The 18,896-nt window shown below is 35.7% G+C and overlaps 1 protein-coding gene across 12 annotated transcripts in view; it reads right to left on the minus strand.

The window, feature by feature from the left end:
- CEP112 (centrosomal protein 112) overlaps positions 1-18,896 on the minus strand; it is a 397,262-nt gene that overhangs the window by 347,577 nt on the left and 30,789 nt on the right. For 7 of the 12 annotated variants that reach the window (XM_025999623.2, XM_025999625.2, XM_025999627.2 and 4 more), the window contains 2 exons: positions 9,095-9,188; positions 7,167-7,244 (listed from right to left, as the gene is read on the minus strand). The exons of 2 other annotated variants lie outside the window; for them this stretch is intronic. In XM_025999623.2, the coding sequence (XP_025855408.2) occupies positions 7,167-7,244; positions 9,095-9,188 (172 nt within the window). The remainder of the gene's footprint in view (positions 1-7,166; positions 7,245-9,094; positions 9,189-18,896) is intronic. 3 more of the 12 variants (XM_072746763.1, XM_025999624.2, XM_072746767.1) reach the window with 2 other exon arrangements.

Consider the following 18,896-nt stretch of genomic DNA (forward strand, 5'->3'; position numbering starts at 1 on the left):
GACTTACATTTAAGTGGCCAAAGAAAGATCACGGATCAGCAGAATAAGATCCTAAGCTAAACCAGAGTGATAGAATGGAACAAAAAGGAAGGGCCTCAGGGTCCCAGTGGTATTGGAATATAAGTGTCATCAAATATTGACTTGTAGAAGGAGAGTGGTCTACCTTACATGAGTCGTACAAAAAAACTGATGGATCAGAGAGCTGGAGACAGGAGAATCAAAAGAAGGGTGTGAAAACTATAAAGAACCAGAGAAGATTCTTAGGAGGGAACCACTTCTGCAGGAGAGACAGGCCCCTTGGAAGGAAGTTTCTCCATGGTGAAGGGAAAGAAAGGAAGAGCTATAGAGAAAGGACCCTACGGGGCGCCTGGGTGGCTCAGCAGTTTAGCGCCTGCCTTCAGCCCAGGGCGTGGTCCTGGAGTCCAGGGATCAGTCCCACGTCGGGTTCCCGGCATGGAGCCTGCTTCTCCCCTCTGCCTGTGTCTCTGCCTCTCTCTGTCTCTCTCTGTATCTCTCATGAATAAATAAATAAAATATTTTTAAAAATAAGTAAATAAAATAAAAGCAGAACCCAAACCTTTCAGAAGACAACTTAAAAGAATGACTTAAAGCACCGGGTGGCTCAGTTGGTTAAGCATCCATCTCTTGATTTCAGCTCAGGTCATGGTCTCAGGGTTGTGAGATTGAGCCCCTCATGGAGCACCATGCTGGATGTGGAGTCTGCTTAAAATTCTCTCTCTCTCCTCTGCCCCTCCTCACCCCATCCCCCACTCCCCTTCACTTGCTAAGGAAAAAAAAAAAAGAATGACTTATGGCCAAAACAGAAAAGATTTCTTACGCAAGAGACAAAAAAAATCCAAAAAGCATAAACAAAAAATTAATAAATTTGACTAGGCAAGAACTTACTCCAAAAAATATATCATAAATAAAATTAAAAGATAAACCATAAACTGGAGATGTTTGAACAAATTATCAGTCTCAAAATATGTAAAAAAGGTCTTTAAAATTTAATGAAAGAATACAGGTTTTTTAATGGGAAAAATATGAGACACAATTTACTGATGAAGAAATTTGTATGACTACTACACATATGAATATGTGCAATCTTTTCCAATGAAAATGTAAAGTAATACCACAGTGAAATAGCATTTTATAGCCACTTGATTGGTACACATTAAAAATCTGAAAATAAAAGTGTTTTAGATGGTGTACCACTAGTTGGTGTATGCATTTGTACATTTACTTTGGAAAACATTTATTAAGTGGAGATAATAATAAAACCCACTTAAATATCATACCAGAGGAAGAGGCACATTTAGTAAATAACACTGTACTATATATACACAGCTTTTTGAAAAATAGAGGCAGCAAATTTCCAGGAGGCAGCAAAGTGCACTCAATAAATATTTATTGTCTGAAGGTATATATATGAAAAGTAAGTAACCATTCTCTATTTTTGGAATGGATAAAAACAGCCTAGAAAGTAAGTTCTTCAAAGCCACACCCATATCTGCAAATATATAAAACCCTAATTCATGAAGCAGAATTAAATAGAAGGGGAAAAATAAAGGCGGGGGAAACGGAATTCTCAAAGATGCTCAAGCTCTAATTAAGCTTAAAATTTAAAACCAAAGCCAAGAAAACCATCTGTGACTTATTTTGACACAGCTCTACATTTACAAGCGGAGTACAAAATATTGGTTTAGCTAATTACAATGTAGCCTTTCAACTATGGAGAAGTGACTCCTGTTTCATCCTCTGCATCTTTAAAAGCCATTTAAATACAGAAGTTAAAGACTCATTCTGTTATCATAAATTTCCTTTCTCAAGCTGACCAAAAAAAAAAAAAAAAAAAGAAAATGTCTATCATAATATTTAAAAACAATAATGAACACTACGAACATATATGAATCTGTTGTTGTTCATTTACAATACATTGAGTTTGTCTCATTACCACTTTCAATATGTAATGAGAATTATCCATAGTAAAGCATGTTCTTGCGTCTATTTGGGGGAAATAAGCAATCTATTTTCTGATTTTATAACAGCAGCCAAATGTGCTTTGAAGTTAAATGTTCCCACTTTGTAACCCACCAGTAATGGACTTGAAGCAATCTGTAAACAGTCTTAACATTTTTTTCATGTTCTTTTAGAAAATTTCTTGTTCTCTCATAATACCTCAGGAAAGAAGACCACAATAAAGAATGTCCAAAATAGAAGATAGAAAGGATTTATGTGAAACACTAAAGTCTAACAAAATATTATACAGAAAACAAAGCCAAAAAAATTAAGTTCCAATAGCAGGAATGAATCACATGACCAAACACTTCTTATTTAAAGAGCAAACAGAATCACAGTAATAAAATATGTAATAGTTTAAACTAGACACAAATACAGATATCTGAATTCTTTCTAATGAAAACTGCTTTTGATATTCTATTTTGGTTAGTGTTTTAGCCAATTTGTTTGGTTACAAAGGGCTCTGCCAGTTTCTTTGGATTATTCAGGATTTTGGTCAAACTGATCAAATACCCCTATAGGCTAATGTTGACCAATTAAAGATGTTCTATGATTCTAGAAAAATAGATATTTTATCTGATATTTTAGCCGCCTTAAAGGAAAGGACATTACCAAGCAATATATTACTAGCACCACAACTAAAATAAATGTTTTTAGGTCATGGCATCAGTCAGAACTGCCAAAATTCTCTCAATAGCATAAAATAAATTCAGTCCTCAATGTCAAATCAATTATGCTCCAAAATAATGTTTTTTAAGTCAACATTTTAAAACTTGAAAAACGTTTTTCTTCAGAAATAATACTACAAATGGAGGCTCATTCGTTGGTTTACTCACATTTCAACATTTAGTGAGCACAAATTAAATACAGATATAAAGGCACAGTCTTTTGGCATGAGGAAAAGCAAATAAGCCAAAGGAACAGAATGGAAACAGAAAGACATGTACTGTCACCTGATTTATGAGACAAATAACACTGTAGTACAGCAGGATGAGTCTTTACAATATGTGAGAGTGTCACCTGGATAGACATAAGGAACAAAAATAAATCTTAACACCCTATCTTATACCATATACCCAGATCACCTCCAGATGGGATGTAATCTAAATAGAAAAAGTAAAACCATAGGGCTGCTAGGAGAAAACAGAGAAGAACATCTTCAGGACCTTAAGGTAGTCAAAGATCTTAAATGGAACACAAAACAGCACTAATCACATAATGAAAAAATGAGAAAATGAACTGCATTTAAATTTAATCTTTCTGTTCATCAAAGACACCAGTAAGAGATTAAAGGAAAGCAACAAAGTAGGAGAAACTATTTATACTTAGTCCAAAAGGACTCTTACCCAGAATAGATACAAAGCTCTGACATACCAGTATGAAAAAGGCAAACAACCCAACAGAAAAACTGGCAAAGCCACAAGTAGGCACTTGACTCCCAGAGACCATCTAAACTGTCATGAACATAGGAAAAGTCACCTAACTGTGTTAGTCACCAGGAAAATACATATTAAAACCACATAACGCAATGTTACTAACCACTCTTAAGAAAGGCTAAATTTTTTTAAGTAAAAAAAAAAAAAAAATTAACTGACCATACCAAGGACTGAAGAGAAAGTAGACTCTCAGAAGCCGGCACTTTGCTGATGATGATGAAAACCAGCACAGTCACTTCAGAAAATCATTAGGCAGTATCTGTATTAATTAGCTTTCTGCTACACCACAAATTACCCCAAACCTTCACAGCTTCAAACTACAACCATTTTATTTAGCTCGCAATTCTGAGGGTCAACAAGTTGGGCAGCTCATCTACTGGAATCGTTCATTTCAACCTACTCTTTGGTCTTACTCTTATTCTTTTGTCTGCTACACCAGCCTGACAGCTGTCCCCCGTGTCTGATAAAGACAGTTCCCAACAGCCACAGTGAAGAAGGCCCCAGGGAGCAGACCAGCCAGGCTTCCCACAAGGACAGTAAAGGCATATCCCCACTTGCTAACAGCTCACAGGTAACCCCTAGCCCTCGGCAGAAAGGTTCACTCCTCCCTAATGGCCCCTGACCTCCAGGTGGGTCTGCCTAACTCTAGGGCGCTGTCCACCCGCTGGAGCTACTTGCGGGATCTAAGGGGCACTCACTTCTGCTAACCTCACCCAGCTCCCACTGCCTATTCCTGAGAGCGATCCCTGTGCTAATTCCATACTCCTCCTGGATCCTGCTCTGGGGCAAAGGAGCAAAGAGAGTCCTCACTATTCCTCTGCTCCTGGTGAGAGTGAGATTTTACAGTCAGTGCATAGGCCAATGGTGGCAGTGGGCAGGTGACTAATAACTAGAATGGAAGGCCCAGGAAAGTCCTCCTCCCAGCCCTCTACCAGGGCCTCAGAAAAATAAAACGGAAAAAACAAAATTTACATAAAGACAGTCAAGCATGGAATATATCAATTATATGGCAGAGTAAGAAAGTTTACCCAAAACTAAAGGTTAAAAGTTTAAAGAGTAAGAAAAAAATACAGGAGGAAAATTTAATTGCTAGGTTTAATAAGTAAATCTATTTGAATTATGTATTCCTTAAAAAAAAAAAATACTAACACTCCCGGGAGAAAGAAAGAATATATTTGCAGGAAAAAAAATGTATTTTTAACAAAAGCTAGAAAATTCAAATTCTAGAACATCTAATGCCTTCTGAACGAAGGCGTATGAAAGTCATGCCAGCAATATAAAAAATGCACCCTTGGTATAGAGCACTAAAATTAACTACTATTAACCATCATTCACAGGAAGAAAGAAAAAAAATCCATCACACATTCTCGTACAAAACTAAAATCAAAGTAAAATCTAAGCTTTTTAATACACTGGATTCTTAAATTATTCTACTGTGATCAAAAGATATAGTTCAGCCTGATTAATGTATATATGTTATAAATATATAAAAATGCAAGACTTTCATATTTTACAATGTTAGTGCATCCTTTGAACAATAAAAGTGTGAAACAAACCCAGGCAGACCTAGTTTTCAGGCATTACCTCAAAATATTTTAGATGTTTTATTTTAATTTTATTATATGAATTCAATCCACTGAACAGTTAAATAATCAGGCAAAGTACTCTCTGTGCTAAGAAATGTACATCAGAAGTTTCAAATGGCTAAGGGCAAAGGCAAGTTTAAAAGGATAGCCCAGGATTTCACTTTTCCCTTTGATATTGCTTTCTGGCAAATAACAAAAAAATTTCTTTCTGGGGGATTTCCTGTGCTCTTCTCCCACACTTGTAACTTAGGCCTGCCCTCCAGTGGCAGCTTCCGCTCCACCTTCAAACATAACAGTGTGTTTCTTTTGACTTATTATTCCCCTCTTGTTATTTATTCTCTCTCTTCTCTTTAGCTAACATGCTCCCAAAATGGCTAGGAGATTCACATTGCTTTAAATTCTTATCCATGCCCTACCTTCTACTCATGTCCCTTGCAGGAGCCAGCTGTCCTTACTCTGTCCCCTGAAGACTGGCTGTCCAGCCTCTGGGTGCAGCCACCACCCGGGACCGCGTGACTATGAAATAGGATTCCAGCCCTCGAGTCTCATGAAGCTGACAGAGAACCAATGTTCCCATTTCCTAGAAGTAAACCTTTAGGTGCCCTTCTGGTCAGCTCACCAATCAGTCACTAGCATCTTTTACCTTCTTTGAAATGTCTTTTCTTTCAATACTTGCCATCTTCACAGAAATCATACTAATGTGGTATTCACCACAAACACCAAAAAGATTGGTTCCCTTTCTCCAATTTCTATTCACACTCAACACAACCTTCAAAATGCCACCAAGTCAATTTTCCTAAAGCACTGCTTTCATTAAAGACCATTATTAGGAGGAAAGGTTTTACGTTTTTAAAAACAACAATCCCTAATATGCAGTGAAGAAGTAAGAAATAGATAATCTTATATACTGCTAGTTGGAGAATAAACTGGTATATACCATCTGGAGGCAGGTGCCTGGAAGGGATGTAACCTGAGAAAGCAACCAAAAATGTATACAAAGAATCTGTAGGAAATTTTACAGCAGGTTTACTTATATGTTACTTATATTAGCCACAAATTGAAAGCAACCAAAATGTCCAAAAATAACAGAATGCTTAAATAAGTTATATAATACCCATCCAAAAGAAAAATTAGTGCTATTGTTAATATTCATATTTATAGAACTATTATAAACCTATAGCAAATTTAAAACAGCACAAAATAATATTCATAACCCCAATTTTGTTTAAAGTTTAATTGTGTAAATACAGGGGAAAAAAGAAGGGGAGGATATATAGAACGCAAGGTTAAGCCATCTCTCAGTGTTAGGATTTTCAAACATACTTTATTCCTCTGATTTTCTATACTTTTCAATTTTCAAATTACAAATTATTTAATTAATAACAAAATGTGATAAAAATTGCTCTAAACCACTTTTCATTTCCTCAGAGCATTTAAACAGCATCATGTAGAGTGGACCATGGAAGGAAAAAATAAACCTCTATGGCTCACTATTGCCTAAAATGTAAAAGCTAAATCATTCCATCTAGCAATCAAAGCTCCAATACAATCAAGCCTGATTAACACTGCCCGCTAATCGCCTACATTAATCCCAAAGATCCCGTCATGTCAAGTGACTTACACCACATGTTCCTTCATACCTCTCTCTTCCCAGCTCTGTACCTCCACAGCTATCCAGATACATCCATGCCCCTCTCGGCCTCTGTATCTCTAAACTGCTGCCCATGATGGCAGTTCATCCAGGAAATCTCCCATTTTTTTTTACCCAAATGACCTTGCTTCTCCAAGTCCTCCCTCCCTGTTCCACCACTTTAGTATTGTACTTTCTAATTCATTTTAATATTTTACCATATACTATCTTAAATTATTATTTAATGACTTATGTGTATATCTTCTATTTTACCAATGAGAAAATCAGCTTGTTGAGGGCAGGGGCTGTTTTATGCTTCTTTGGAATGTTCTTTCTCTTTCCTGTACTCAAAGTCCTTCTCCCACAGTACCACCGCAGTACTGAATGGCTGACATCCAATAATATTCACTAAATAGAATTAGTTGAGATGTTTTACAAATATAATACGATTCTCCTACATTAATATACATACATAAAACAAGTACTTTTTTTTACCCCAAGATTCCAACTATTTAGGCGAGCTTCGATGTCGCTGTCATCCAAAGAAACAGCACATTTTTTGGAATGAGCTTCCTGAAAGACAAAAGACAAAAGACAAGAAGGGGGAGAAGGAAGGAAGAAATAAAAGCAAAAACGAACGAGGGAGAGAGGGAGTGAGGGGAAAAGAAAGAAAACAGAAAAGACAGAAAACAGGACAAAATATATGTCATTCAAAGTAATGAAAAATTTTGTGTGCTTTTCTGGTAGTGGTGTATCACCCTCAGAGGAAAGGTTTATGTTACAGCTGAGCTAGAGTTCTCAATTCTAAGTAATGACTGTTTATTATAGCTGCTGAGGGCTATGAGGTGCCTTCCAATATATTCGCATAGTAACTAGATTCAAAAAAAAAAACACATCAAAAGAACTTTTTAAAAATTAATCCAGATTCTTCTCTTTAAGTTCTTTTACAAAAAGTTTTAATTGTGGTATACCACAGTAGCTTTAAAGGGGGGTGGGGAAACACTTGAAAAGATGAATTATTTATAATCCTTAAAATTAGTTAACAGGGAAGTTTGTGTTGATGTCCAAGAAGCTCTTTGTTCTGAAATTAATTCTCATTCATACACTGAATATAAAGAGAAATAAGCTTTGGATTCACATCATGAGAACACAATTATGGTGAAATTTTACTTTTTAAAAAATTAAAATTGCATGCTTTTTTCTCCTCCCATATAACTTATTATATTACACATTTATCAAAGGCGATTAAAAATATAATTAACTGAACACAGTCTAAAATTGGTACCCAGAAATGGGCAATGATCTAAAAGCTCTAGAAACTTAGAAAAGTAAATCTGTGTATAATAATAAGTTACAGTACGGCCAAAAAATGTATTTTGAAATTAAATTTATTGGCACAGCATTTTCACGCTTTTAGAAAAACCTCATTATTAATAAATAAATCTATTTACCTATAATCATTTAAATTATCTGAAGTGATGAAGATATACTAAAATGTTCTTCATATCTTATTATCTCCAAATTTCTATTGAACAGAATGTTGAATTTATTATATATACCATATTTAAATTCCTTATTATTTATATTGTAGGTCCCCTGCTTCTTGTCTGTTTTTCTTTGTGAACAAAAAGTTCTCAAGAAAAAGCACCTGCCTTGTTTATTTTGAGTGAATGTAATGGTTGATAATAAACCCACAAATATTTAAAACACGCTGCCCTTAAAATATTTTCCAAAGTTCCAAACTATCACTGGAGAAAATGCAGTGAGTTATGTTTGGAGCAATATTTGCTGAACAGTCACGCATCACACATGATCTCTTTGTAACTAAAAGTCACATAACCCAAGACAAGCCAGAGTTACAAAAGAAAGGCCATAGTAAGCAGACAAAATTCTTCTCTTTAGAAAGCCAACTGGAATGCTCACTAGCACCTTGTTCAAACCAAAACTATGTTAAGTAATTAGATGCAAGAGAGGCATTCACATTTCAGGACATAAATAGTTCATTTTCAGCAAAAATGCAATGTCCTCTACTTCACTACAAATTAATCCCAGTTTCTTAAATTTGTGACCACTGGATGTCTAATCATTCATATACACACACACATACCCACACACATATACTCTGAGTGAAAGGGGAAAGGGAAAAAAAAACAACTAAAAAATGAAGCTTTCCAAAGTCATTCTTCAGTGCACAAGAGAAACAACACACTGCTTCACATGATGCCTCAGAATCATTGAGAAAGCAGAAGGAACAAGGTGGAATATACCAAACACAATTTTCTTTGCTATCAGGGTGTTCACCAAAACATTTAGACTTTATTCACTGTTTTCAAATAATTGTTGGCATTTTGACAAACATGAAATTAAACATTTGTGGAGTTATTTTAAAATAACAAACAAACAAAAGTAGAATCTGATCTTACACAACTCTTTGGGGTAATATTTTGTCCATCTTCTCTGGAGGTTGGACTCATAGAATGGGATCTCATTTGGAGCTTCGCAGTGGATTGCTCCCTACTAACAGACCAAAATAGTAACAATCAGAATGGGGGAAATTCAGAGGACACATGGGCATTCAAATCTAGGATTACTAATTTTTTTCTTCTGGATATCAGATGATTGTTTATATTTAACAATGATGTTTCCATAGTAAAGAAAAAATAAATGAGAATAACAACCATTTGTATCTCTTACGTTTTAATTCACTTAGGCTTAACTATAAGTAAAATGTCACCTAAATGCCACACACTTGCTTACAAACAAGTGCTATTTTTAAGTGGAACTATTAATAAACTACATGTATTTTTTTAACTACATGTATTTAAACCTTTTCTCCTCCCTCCTTCTTTTCCTAAGGTAGAGAACAAGAGAAAAATAAAACATATATTCTCAGAGAGGATAATTGTTTTAAAAGGTTAGTAAGTGTTATTGGATTCATGTTGCACATCAAGATGAAGCATTAAAATATATAAAATTTAAGTATCTTCATGTACTGAAAATTTGGATTAATTTGAAACCATGTCAGAAACTACAGATAAATCAAAGTCTTAAATTTAAAATACACCACGTTAATTCAGGTAAAATGTTGTAAATACAGTATAAATAGGAAAATAGTGTAAGCTTCCAAATGAATTTGAACAAGAAGACTTTTCTCCAATATAAAATATAGTGTAAAAATACCATTCTCAATATTCTACTTTAGCCTGGAGTCTCTCATGTATTTTTACTCAAGCTACTTCAATGAAAGTTTCATTATTATGAATATCTTTTCCTCTGAACAGCTCCTTAAAGATACATAAAATGGAAATTAACCATTAAAGAATGAGTTAAAGTCACTAACTTTTAACCATAAGCCCTATCAGGATTCCCTTCACAAATACTGGTCCATACTAAGTATTCTCAAAGACAGAATAGTAGTTGAGAAAGACAAGATGACAATGAATATGTTTTTGTTAGTAACATTGAAAGAGCAACAATCTTTAGACTAGTTACGAAGTAATGTAGAATATCTGAAAAAGCTGTTTTAAAGAGAGCTATTAATTTTTATACCCCTACTCAATATCCCAGGTATCCAAATACTTAAGAACAAACAAGAAAACAGATGAAGTAATATTTTGAGAATAATTTCATTAGCCCATGTGCTTGAGCTCATATAAACATTTAAAACTAAGGATGTAGGAAGAGGCAATCTGATACATCATACTAAGCACTGGCCTGTCCTTCTTTAAGAATAGATTAAACAATCATAAAAAGAGCTAACTTAAAAATTGAAAAATGCTTAAATATTAAAAGAAATTCTCATAGAAAATATTAATAAAAAAAGAGGACTGAAACATTTATCTATTTATTACACAGGGTGCATACATAAAACAACATATCCTTTTAATTCACTTGTAGCTGTCCTCTGTACCAATCCACCTCTTTCCTAAGTTTTCAAAATAAGTTATTAGATCCATGTCCTAACCTGACGTTTACTTTTCAATCAACTGCAATCTGACTTCCACTTATCCCGAAAGTGCTGGGAAGTCATCAACGATCTCCTAGTTGCTCAAGCACATGAGCCACTAAGTGTCCTTACCCTAGTCGATCTCCCCAAAACATCAGGAACAGTGTTTTAAAGAAGCCATATTTACTGGCTCTGTAGAACCATTCTTCCCCCTTTCTCATTCAATTCTTCGGAAATCTCCTTCACAATAACCTTTAGCAGCTTTTCCTTCCCTGACCACCCCAAGTATGCTATAATCTCAGGACTCTGTGTCTAACCTTATTTATTTCCCTTTTACATGCATTCCCTCTGGACAATCCAAACTGCTAACAAAAGGACTATCAGGGGGATCCCTGGGTGGCTCACCAGTTTGGTGCCTGCCTTTGGCCCAGGGCGCAATCCTGGAGTTCCAGGATCGAGTCCCGCGTTAGGCTCCCAGCATGGAGCCTGCTTCTCCCTCTGCCTGTGTCTCTGCCTCTCTCTCCCTCTCTATCATGAATAAATAAATCTTTAAAAAATAAAAAATAAAAAATAAATAAAAGGACTATCAGTTTCAAATAACAAGGAGCTTTGATTACAAAGTCAACATTTCCAACCCAAACTGCTCTCTCTCGACCTCTAACCCCATTACAAATACAAACTGAAAAGCCCTACTTTCTTACAATTCAATGTGTCCCACACTAAATTCATTATACTGTCCCTAATCCATGCTCCCATTCAGGACAAGGAAAGCAGAGGCACTGCTTGAAGCCACCGTCTTGCGCCAGCAGTTGAGACAACTAATGAAGGAGGCTAGCTGGCACAAGAGACATGGACATTAGGCAAGAAGTTCCGTTTCTTGCCATTAAGACTGTCTCCATCTGGAAACACCATTAACTGGAACTCAAAGTAGATAAGACAGTTCAAACTCACAGTGATGGAGCCAGAGGTCAGAGTGACCATGAGACAGAGGGTAGAAGATAAAGCTCAACGCTCAACACCATAAGCCTCTTTAGGAAGAGTAACTGGTGCTGTCTACCACACAGAACAGCAAGGCATGATGCTCGTACATAGCCTACAACTGGTGCAGGGGACATGATTATAGAACTCACGGTTATGGTACTTGTGCCAGTGAGAAGAGAGGGACTGTGGCTTGATCAATTTCAGGGTGCTGAAACTAACACAGAAACATTAGTAATTATGTTAGTAAGTTCCTTGACATCCAAATGCCTCTTTCCTCCTCAGAAGGAGTAAAACTATAGGAAATATAAATTCTTCCCTTTCACTTTTTCCTAATGCTAAAATATTTCAGCAGGAATCCAGAACCATTCTCTCAATATTATTCTAGATTCCAAATACTAAAGAAACAAAGACGTGTCCTCATAAAGATAAAGAGATAAGACACAAGACATGTAAGATTTAAAGAAAGACCAAATGTCCTCCTACAAAAAAAATATATATATATATGTCTATATATATATATATATATATATAGACATAGATATAGATATACGGGGAACTTCTAAATATAACTTTAATTTGTGTAACCAGTGTCATTCAAATGGATATTTCAGATATAAAAAGGAAATGAACAATCTATTTTCATACAAATGTGCTTACAAATGAAAAACATGGGGATGCCTGGGTGGCTCAGTAGTTGAGCATCTGCCTTTGGCTCAGGGAATGATCTCAAGGTCCAGGATGGAATTCTGAATCAGGCTCCTTGTGGAGAGCCTGCTTCTCCCTCTGCCTGTGTGTCTGCCTCTCTCTCTGTATGTTTCTCATGAATAAATAAATAAAATCTTTAAAAAAAATGAAAAACATGATTACCAAATTTCAAAATCATAATGGAAGAGAATAACAGATTAAATATAGTATAAGGGGATCCCTGGGTGGTTCAGCGGTCTAGCGCCTGCCTTCAGCCCGAGAGGTGATCCTGGAGTCCCTGGATCAAGTCCCGCTTTGGGCTCCCTGCATGGAGCCTGCTTTTATCTCTGCCTCTCTCTCTCTGTCTTTCATGAATGAATAAATAAAATCTTTAAAAAATAAAGTATAAAATAACATAAAATCAAATCAGTGAATTACAAAACTAGGATAAGAAATATTCAGATAACACACAGGAAAAAATAAAAGGATAATTATAATAAGTGAAAATGCAAGAGATAAAGTAGATAGTTCCATAATCTCTAACACTGAAATAATATGAATTCCAGAAGGAGTAAATAAATAGGAACTGGGGAAATAATAATTAAAGAAATAGTAGTGACAATGCCAGTCAAGACTGCATCAGAGAAAAGCTTAAAAGAGGAGCTTACTATGTCACTTTTTTTAGCTAGAACAAAAATGCAATGCCATGAAAAGGATGGAACCTGAGATCTGCCAGGCTCTGGTTCCAGAAACAACTAGAAACGGCAGGAAGTGTGACTCTGGAGAAGTAGAAGGGGATCAAAGTTCCCCAAAGTAGAGGAACAAGTCAAACTCACCAAGAATCCAGAGGCAGAAATGGAGTTCCTTGCCCTTGAGAGGAAACTGAAACTCAGTGCAAGTGATCATTACTGAAAGCTATGGCTTATAAGAAGGTGTATGCCTAGGAAAGGCAAAGGACACAGACATAGCCTCAAAACCAATGAATCAGACTAATTTCATATGAAAGGGACAGAGTTCAAAATGAAAAGAGACATCTGATTCTCCAAATTCCTACAAACAGGAGGGAGGCTAGGAAAACTACTCAGCTTTAAGGAAGCAAATCATTCCTTATGGTTAAAAAATAATAATAATCCAGAGGGAAAAGCCAAGAGCCCAAAAGACAGACCAAAGAGTCATGAGGAACATCCCCAGAAAGAAACACTAAACCCTAATCAAGAAACAGGAAACAAATACCTGGCTAGATTTCAGAATTGCTATAGAATCGTCATCACTATGGGTCTCCCATTTTCCCTGGTTTCGAATGGGAGCTCTCCAGGCTCTCTACCATGTGTTGGCTATAGCCAGGCTGGGAGGTGGAGGAAATCACCTGTTACTTTAGTTCACAGGTGTTTAGATTAGAAGAAGCCATACCAGGGAAGCCTCAACAATACCTGGATATGATTTTTATTAAGTTTATTGAGGTATAATTTATATCAATAAAACTGTATCCACTTAAAATGTAGAGTTGGATGAATTTTGACAAATACTTATATAACCATCACAATAAAGATACAGATTCTATCACACTCAAAGGTGCTCTCAAGCTCCTTTGTTGTCAATCTCCTACAAACCAAGACAACTCCCATTTAATAGAATCTCATGTACATGGAATCAAACAGTATGTACATTTTTATGTCTGGCTTCTCTCACCGAAGAAAATGTTTTTGAGATCCAGCCATATTGTTACATGTAATAAAATTTAATTTCTTAGGGCCCCTGGATGGCTCAGTCAGTTAAGCATCCAACTCTTAGTTTGAGCTCAGGTCATGATCTCATGGATCATGAGATGGAGCCCCTTGTGGGCCTCCATGCTCAGTGGGGAGTCTGCTTGAAAGATTCTCTCCCTCTTCCCCACCCCTCACTCCATTCATGTGCTTTCTCTCCAAATAAATAAATCTCATTTTTAAAAAGTTCGTTTCTTTTTATTGATTAGTAGTATTCCCTAATATGAATGAACCATAACTTGCATATTTATTCATGTGCTGATGAACATGTTGATTGTCCCCACATTTCAGCTACTATGAAAAAAACCATAAACATTCCAATTCAAGTACTTATGTGGACATACATTTTCATTTGTCTTGACTAAACATCTGGTAATAGAATTATGGAATCATATGGTAAGTTATCTTAAACTTTCTAGAAAATTAACAAACTGTTTTCCAAAGTGATTGTGCCAGTTTACATTCTCATCAACACTGCATGAGCCTTCCTGTTTCATCACATCATCAGCATACTTGGCTTTCTAAGTCTTTATAATTTAGCCATTCGAATGCATGTGTGGTAATATCACATTGTACTCGACCATGTTCATTTTCCTGATCAAGAATAATGGTGACCATCTTTTCACATGCGCATATTAGTCACTGATATATTTTCTTTTGTGAAATATCTGTAAAATCTTTAGCAAATTAGGTTGTCTACTTTTCTTGAATTGTAAAGAGATCTTCACATATTCTAGACACAGTTCTTTGTCAGATATTTGTACTTAGAATATTTTCTGCCATTCTGTACCTTGCCAGGTGATTTTCCAGATGATGTCTCTCAAAGAAGTTTTAAATAGTCCAGTTTATAACTTATTTCTTGTGGGTTTTTTTTTTTACAACTTACTTTAGTAATCTTTGCCTATTCCTGGGTCACAAAGATCTTTCTGTTTTCTTTTCAAAGTTCTCTAGTGTTGGGGCAGCCTGGGTGGCTCAGCAGTTTAGCGCCACCTTCGACCTAGGGCATGACCCTGGAGACCCAGGATCGAGTCCTGCGTCGGGCTCCCTGCATGGAGTCTGCTTCTCTCTTTGCCTCTCTGTCTGTGCCTCATATGAATAAATAAATAAAATCTTTAAAAAAAAAAAAAAAAAGCTCTCTAGGTTTAGCATTTTCATTTAAGTCTATAACCCATTTCATTTTTTCCCATATGGATATCCAGTTGTTCCCTCATAATTTGATTTAATTCCTTTAATTCCATTGCCATCTTTATGGAAAATCAATTGACTGTATATGTGCAGATATATTTCTAGAATTTCTGTTCTAATCTATGGCTTTATCTATCTTCTCACCAACACTGCTATCTTTATTACTGTAGCTTTAATTCTAAAAGTCAGGAACGTTAAGTCCTCTACCTTTTTCTTTCCTTTACGTATAATTGCTTTGGTTTTTCATGGATAACAAATTGAGCAGAGGACGTTCCCCTCTATTCCTAACTTACTGGGAGTTTTTATCATGGATGGTTGTTGCATTATGTTAAGTGCTTTCTCTGCATCTACTGAGATGATGACATGATTTTTCTTTCTTAAATTATTTATGTGATGAAGTGCCAAAACCCCTCATGTTCCTGGGATTAAACCATGTACATTCATGATATAATAACCCTTTTATCCTTTTTCTGGATACAATTTGCTAATTAAGAATGTTTAAGTCTATGTCCATGAGGGAATATTGGTATACAGTTTTATGTTCTTGTAAGGTCTTTGTCTACTTTTGGAAACAACATAATACTGACTGAACAAAATCAGTTGGGAAGCATTCCCTTTTTCCCTATTTCCTGAAAAAAAATTTCATGCAGGATGGTATTTCTTCCATAAAAGCCCGATAAAATTCACCAAGGAAGCCATGTGGGTTTGGAGATTTCTTTGTGGGAAGGTGGTTAATTACAAATTAAGTTTCCTTGGTGGAAATAGGGCTACTCAAATTTCCCATTTCTTCTTGAGTCAGTGTTGGTTTTGTGTCTTTCAAGGAACATGTCCACTTTGTCAAAGTTTTCAGTGGTATAAAGCTGTTTATATTATTCTTTTTTTATTCTTACTGTGTGCAGAATCCATATGGAGTCTCCTTTTCATTCTGGATAATGCTAATTCGTGTTTTCTCTTTCTTTTAATTGTGGCAAAATACACATGAAATTTACTGTCTTAACCATTTTTAAGTGTACAGTTTAGTGGCATTAAGTACATTCACAGGGGTGCCTAGGTGGCTCAGTTGGTTAGAAATTGAACTCTTGGTTTCAGCTTAGATCATGATCTCAAGGTCATGGGATCTAGCCCCATGCCCGGCTTCGCACTGAACACGAAGTCTGCTTGTCACTCTCCCTCTGCTCCTCCCCCTGATCATGTACTCACACACTTTCTCAAATTATAATTTTTTTTTAAAATAGTACATTCATATTGCTATGCACCCATCACCACCATCCATCTCTAGAGCATTTTCATCTTCCAAACTAAAACACTGTACCTATTAAACAGTAACACCCCATTCCTCTTTGCCTGCAGCCATTGGCAAATACTATTCTACTTTCTGCTTTTATGAATATCATTACTTCAGGTACCTCACAGGAGTGGAAACATACGGTATTTATGTTTTTGTGACTGGCTTATTTCCCCTAGCATAGCATCTTCAAGTTTCATCATGCTATAAAATGCTTCAGAATTTCCTTCCTTTTTAAGGCTCACTCATCTTAACTCTCTGCATATACCACATTTTCTTTCCAATCATCAACTAATGAACACTTGGAATTCTTCTACATTTTGGCTAGTGCAAGTAATGATACCATGAACATGGGTGTACAAATAATCGTTCAAGTCCTTGTTTCAATTCTTTTGGATATATACCTAGAAGTTGGGTTTGCTAGATCATAAGGTAACTATTTTTTAATTTATTTGAGGAACTGGCATACTATTTAACACAGTAGCCTATCACATTTTACATTCCTCCCAATAGTGCACAAGGGTCCCAATTTCTCCACATCCTTGCTACTAAGAAACAACTATTCTAGTTGATGAGTTTTTTTACTAGCAGCCATCCTAATAGCTGTGAGGTATGTCTTAGTATATTTTTGATTTGCATTCCAGAGCATCTTTTCATGTGTTTCTTGGCCATTTGTGTAACTTCTCTGGAGAAATGTCTATTCAAGGTTTTTCATCTACTTTGTGACCAGACAGGTCTTCTTCTTGACACTGAGTTGTAGAATTTTTGCTTTTGTTTTTCTTTGTAGAGACAATGCATGTGTGGGTGAGCCCGGCAGCAGAGGTTGGGGAGGGTAGGGACAAGAGAGAGAGTGAGAAAATTTCAAGCAGACTCCAAGATGGGCAAAAAGCCCAACTCAGGGCTCAATCCCACGACCCCAAAATCATGACCCAAGCCAAAAATCAAGAGTTGGAAACCTAATCGACTGAGCCATCCAACCATCCCAACTTGTAGAATTTTTGATATATATTCTGAAGACTAATCATGTTTCAATTTGCAAATATTCTCTCCCATTGCATGAGATGTCTTTTCACTCTGTTGACTGCATCCTTGGATACACATTAATTTTTAATTTTGATGTAACTCATCTATTTTTCTGCTTTTGGTGTCATAGCCATTATTAAACCCACTGTCATGAAGCTTCTCCTCTATATTTTCAACTAAAAGTTTTATAGTTGTAGCTCTTACGTTTAGGTCTTGGTCCATTCTGAGTTAATTTTTGTATATACTGTAAGGTAAAAGTCCACCTGCATTCTTTTGCATGTTTTGCATCCAGTTTTCCCAGCAAAATTTGTTGAAAAATCTGTTCTTTTCCTATTGACTAATCTTGGTACCCTTGTCAAAAATAATTTGATCATATGTGCAAGAGGTTATTTCTGGGGTCCCTATTCTAGTGTATTATTCTATATATGTCTGTCTTTATGCTAATACCACTGTTTTGGTAACTATGGTTTTGCAATAAATTTTAAAATCAGGAAGTGTGAGGATTCCAGTTTTGCTCTTCTTTTCCAAGATTGTTTTGGCTATTCATTGTCACTTGAGATTCCATATGAATGTTAGGATGGATTTTTGTATTTCTGAGGGAAGAAAAAAAACACATCACTGGAATCTTGATAGTACTGCATTGGATCCACATATCACTTTGAATATACTGGCATCTTAACATATTAAATCTTCCATGAGCACAGGATGTCTTTTCATTTTGTAATGCCTTCTTTAATATCTTTCAGCAACATTTTGTAGTTTTTCACCTCTTTAATTCCTAAGTATTTTATTCATTATCATACTATTGTAAATAGGATTGTTTTCTTCATTCCTTTTTAGATTGTTTACTGTTAGCATATAAAATAACGCAACTGATTTTTGTGTTGGTATTGTATCCTGCTGCTTTGTTAAATTTATTAGTTCTAACAGTTTTTTATAAAATACATAGGGTTTTCTGTGTATAAGATCATGTCATTTGTGAACAGAAATGATTTTACTTTCTTTCCAATTTGGATGCTTTTTATATCTTTTTCTTGCCTAATTGCACTGGCTAGAACTTCTAGCACTGTACTGAAGTAACAAGAGTGGGCATCATTGTCCTGTTCCTGATCTTAGCGGAAAGTCTGTCTTTCAACATGAAGTATGATGTTAGCTGTCTGCTTTTCATACGTGGACTATCATTTTGAGGTAATTCCCTTCCATTCCTAGTTTATTAAGCATTTTTGTCATAAAAGAGTATTAAATTTGTCAGATGCTTCTTCTGCATGAGTTGAGATGATCATGTGGTTTTTTTCCATCATTCCATTAATGTATGTATTATATTGATTGATTTTCATATGTTGAATTATCCTTACATT

The sequence above is a fragment of the Vulpes vulpes genome, chromosome 2, assembly GCF_048418805.1.
Source record: "Vulpes vulpes isolate BD-2025 chromosome 2, VulVul3, whole genome shotgun sequence".
Classification (NCBI taxonomy): Eukaryota; Metazoa; Chordata; class Mammalia; order Carnivora; family Canidae; genus Vulpes; species Vulpes vulpes.